The sequence below is a fragment of the Cicer arietinum genome, chromosome 3, assembly GCF_000331145.2.
Source record: "Cicer arietinum cultivar CDC Frontier isolate Library 1 chromosome 3, Cicar.CDCFrontier_v2.0, whole genome shotgun sequence".
Classification (NCBI taxonomy): Eukaryota; Viridiplantae; Streptophyta; class Magnoliopsida; order Fabales; family Fabaceae; genus Cicer; species Cicer arietinum.
The window spans coordinates 3442461-3447366 of record NC_021162.2 but is presented as its reverse complement, the minus strand read 5'-3'; the positions used below and the strand labels follow the sequence as shown (position 1 = coordinate 3447366).

At 32.0% G+C, this 4906-nt stretch overlaps 1 protein-coding gene across 1 annotated transcript; it reads left to right on the top strand.

Annotated features, from left to right (window-relative positions):
* The first annotated feature begins 1445 nt into the window (after positions 1 to 1445).
* Positions 1446 to 3719, top strand: LOC101488495 (pentatricopeptide repeat-containing protein At5g15300). The gene has a single exon (XM_004491772.4). It carries the CDS (start codon positions 1595 to 1597, stop codon positions 3158 to 3160), a length of 1566 nt encoding a protein of 521 aa, XP_004491829.1. The 5' UTR covers positions 1446 to 1594; the 3' UTR covers positions 3161 to 3719.
* Positions 3720 to 4906: the final 1187 nt, after the last annotated feature.

Here is a 4906-nt window from a genome sequence, read left to right as displayed (position 1 = left end):
TATGTGTTTTTTAGAGAATATATATATATATATATATATATATATATATATATATATATATATATATATATACCATTGCATATAATTTCTGCTCAAAAAGCAGAAAACCTACATAATTTGAGAATTTTTTTAACACTTTTTTTTTTACTTATTTCTTTTCTAAGATAGATTAATGTCCGCTAGTTGTTTTTTGTTTTCATTTCTTTTTAATAAATTTTTTAACTTCAAAAAAACTTAGTCCATCAAAACTGAAATACAGAAATAAGAAAAGTTTACAATAAATTTACAAAAATGCTATATAATCTAATAATTATCATGCAAATAATAAAAACTTAAAATAATCCAATTGAATTGAATCATACATAACTTCAAAATGGTTTAAATTATTCAAACAAAACAAAGGCACTAGCAAAATAAGTTTAGAAGATATATAAACTCAAAAGATAATCTAATTAGCAAAGAAATAAGATTAAATTCTACAATAAAACTTGGCTTTAGAAAGAAAAGAAAAAAAAATAGTAAAAACAAAAAATAATTAAAAAAAAATTATTTTATTTTATGAACCAACCACCTAATTTAAGTGTAGAGATATTCATGGTTATAAGCCAATTTGCGAATCTGATAGTCGAAACCATTCAAATCTTTATTTTAATTCAACTTTTTGATTATCTTTTTTAGGCTAAATTACATTTGTGGTCCCTTAACTTAATTTCAGGTAACGTTTTAGTCCTTTATCTTTTATTTTCCCGACTTAGTCCTTTATTTTAATTTTAAATGACAATTTGATATTTTATGTTTTAAAATTTCAACAACATTATCCTTTTTTAAACAAAAATTCAAAAAAAAAAAAAATTCAATCAAAACTCATAAAATTAATTATATTCTTCAATATAATACAAATTTCATCAAATCCGTAACGCAAATCTACAAATAAACTCATATTTTCATACTTTATTTGATATTATTATGAATAAAGGACTAAATCGGGGGAAAAAAAGATAAATGACTAAAACGTTACCTGAAAATTGAAATTAAGTTAAGGGACCACGAATGTAATTTAGTCTCTTTTTTATTATCATAATTTTGTAGTTGAACTGATGTAAAGAATGTACTTTTTTTTTTTTTTACTATTTAATTATTATTGTTGCTAATTGAGTTAACTATTGAATGGTGTATCAAAATTTTATAATTTTATAGAAATTCAAGTATGAAATTTCTTCATTTTAATTACAATTTTTTTAAATAAAAATAAAAATAGTGATATCGATATATTCAGGTGTCAAATTTGGTCAAACATTACCCCCTCTAATTGAGTTAACTATTGAATGGTGTATCAAAATTTTATAATTTTATAGAAATTCAAGTATGAAATTTCTTCATTTTAATTACAATTTTTTTAAATAAAAATAAAAATAGTGATATCGATATATTCAGGTGTCAAATTTGGTCAAACATTACCCCCTCCAATTTGTAGCGGTTATCTCCAAAACCTGTTGCTACAATAAGTTCATGCGTTTTTATCGTTACTTTTGTATTGTCTATATTTGAAAAATGTAGTAAGTAGTAACTGTGATGAGAAACCAAGTCTGGCATCATGATCAGAAAAACAATAGGAACCATACCCACCGTTCCCAACCTCAAAACCCTCAAACAAATCCACGCTTTAATGATCATCAACGGTTTCGAAACTTCCAACGTTCTTTTCCTCAGAAAACTCGTCTTAACCACCTCCACGTCACTCGTAGGTCCCACAGCCACACCAACCGTCACAAACTACGCACACCAACTGTTCGCTCAAATTCCCCAACCAGACACATTCATGTTTAACACCATGATTCGTGGTTCCTCTCAGAGCCCTGATCCACTACGTGCGGTTTCACTGTACGCTCAAATGCACTACCGTTCATTGAAGCCTGATAGCTATACTTTCCCTTTTGTTCTCAAGGCTTGTACAAAGCTTATATGGGTTAATACCGGTTCAGCTGTTCATGGTTTGGCTGTGAGATTTGGGTTTTGTTCAAACACGTTTGTGAGGAATGCTCTTTTGGTTTTTCATGCTAAATGTGGTGACTTGAAGGTTGCGACTTCGATTTTTGATGATTCATGTAAGGGTGATGTGGTTGCTTGGTCTTCACTCATAGCTGGGTATGCCAAACGTGGGGATTTGAAGGTTGCGAGGAAACTGTTTGATGAAATGCCTGAGAGAGATTTGGTGTCATGGAATGTGATGATTACCGGGTATGCTAAGCAAGGGGAGATGGAGAGTGCTAGGATGCTTTTTGATGAGGCTCCTGTGAAGGATGTTGTTAGTTGGAACGCAGTGATCGCGGGTTATGTGGTTTGTCGTTTGAACCGACAGGCGTTGGAGTTGTTCGATGAGATGAGTAGAGTTGGTGGGGTTTATCCGGATGAAGTGACGTTGTTGAGTTTGTTGTCTGCTTGTGCTGAATTGGGGGATTTGGAAAATGGTCGAAAAGTGCATGCGGAGATCATGGAGATTAGTATGGGAAAGGTGAACACATTGTTAGGGAATGCTCTTGTTGATATGTATGCCAAATGTGGAAACATTGAAGAAGCAATTCATGTCTTTTGGTCGATAAGAGATAAAGATGTGATATCGTGGAACACAGTCATCGTCGGATTGGCTTTTCATGGACATGGTGAGGAATCACTTGGTCTGTTTAAGGAGATGCTGAGGACAAAGATTTGTCCAAATGATATCACCTTTGTTGGTGTTTTAGCAGCTTGTAGTCATGCTGGAAAAGTTGATGAGGGTTATCGGTATTTTGATCTTATGAGAAGTGAGTATAAGATTGAGCCAAACATTAGGCATTGCGGCTGTATGGTAGACATGCTAGGACGTGCCGGACTGTTAAACAAAGCGGCCGAGTTCATTGACTCCATGAAGATTGAACCTAATGCAATTGTTTGGAGGACTTTGCTTGGAGCTAGCAAGGTTCATGGAGATGTGGAGTTTGCAAAAGTGGCTAATGAGAGGCTGCTTAGAATGAGAAAGGACCATAGTGGTGACTATGTACTGATGTCAAACTTATATGCTTCGCGAGGTGAGTGGGATGGAGTTGAGAAGGTAAGGAAGTTAATGGACGACAGTGGTGTCACAAAAAATCGTGGCTCTAGCTTTGTTGAAGCATGTACCTGATTAACATTGAAATATCTTTCGCGCACAACTGTGAAGAGTAACCTCTTAAGCTGAGTCAGATCACATGAGCAGCAAATTTCCTCCTTGAGAATTTTAATGCTTCTGCCATCTCATGGCTTGGATTCAAATTTAAAACCACTGATTAAGCTGAAAATGACTCTCATTATCTCATCCAAGTGCTCTTTGGTTGCAACCATACTTTTTAAGTTATGGTTATAGTGGCAATAACAACTATGTCACAATTTTTTGAAATTGCAGAAATTTACAAACAAATACAGTTAATGTCACAGTGTGTTTGCAGCTATAATGTAACTGCTGAGATTTTTGAAACCTTGATATTGTAGTGTAGCTGCAATATGATTTTTTTAATTGTAATCTAAAACATTAGCTAAAACTATAGTGGGTCGATGCTAGCCAATTGCAGTAAATATTGCCTGAGTATCGACTTTATATAGTTAGAGCAAAGTTGTGAATATGGCAATGTGTATCATGTGATGAACGTCACAATGAAAATTTTTACTATGAGAATGTCAATTCCGCAAATGTTTACTGTTTTTTCTTATCTAGGTGAAGTATATATACATAATATTAATTTCCACTTCAATGAAATATAATATGTATTTGTGTAAAAACTAGCATGAAAAATTAAGTTGATTAGGAGCTAGGTTGTGAATAAAAGCCAATATAGATATGCAAACATTGAACATCAAACAGAGAGCTAAACACCATTAAATAGTTAATTGCATAGTTAATTGCAGTTGTGTTTTTTATTTTCACCTATTCACAAAATTGATCCCTTTATTTTTAAATCTCTAATTTTGGTGACTCCATCAAATTTTTAAATACAAAAATAGTTATGTAACATGTTTTAAATGATGTAATATACGGTTTGATGATGTAGAATTATCTAGTTTGATTAATCATTTAAACATCATTAATTAAGTATTTATCATTCTACGTCATCACATTATAATTCACATCATTTAAAATGTTAATCACTATTTTTATATCTAACAATTTGAAGAAAAGATCGTAACTGATAGATTTTCAAATGAGAGGACGAATTCCATAAAAAAGTACAAATGAGGATATATTAGCCAACATTAAATTAACACGTCAATATTACATAATTAGATGTACATATATCTCACACTCATTTTTCTTTAATATTACAAATAGGCAAGCACAAAGTTTAAATTGGTTTAATGTCTTGATAGAACAAGAGCAGAGAAAAAGGATTAGAATTATTAGCAGAGCAATTCCAATGATTGAACCAGAAATACGGTCACAGAAAGAGTGACATTGCTGACAGAAAGCAAACCAATTTGCTTTGGCATTCCCTTTGTGTGCCAAATAAACAATTCCAATGATTTTTACACTTTCATCCATTAATCATGATTTTTCTGCCAAATGTAGGAGTTGTTACCTGCAATGGAATAACTACTTTCTGGAGTTGAACGGAGGTTCTACTTAGTTACAATTCTAAGTGTGATGTATTGGTCAACAACATTTCAGAAACATTTAATAGTGTACTTGTAGGACCAAGACAAAAATCCATTGTTACTGTGCTTGAGGATATCAGAGGTTATTTAATGGTTTGTTTGGCTACAAATAAAGTGAAGATGGATAACTACCTTGGATCTGGATTTCCTTACATAAAGGAAAAACTTGATAAAGAGCAAGAAATGTCAAAGCACTGGACATGTAGGTACGAATATGATTTGTCTTCTTTTTTTGAATTAGTTA

Coding starts and splice junctions, on each gene's coding strand:
- LOC101488495 (XM_004491772.4), top strand. CDS start 1,595: ATGATCAGAAAAACAATAGGAACCATACCCACCGTTCCCAACCTCAAA.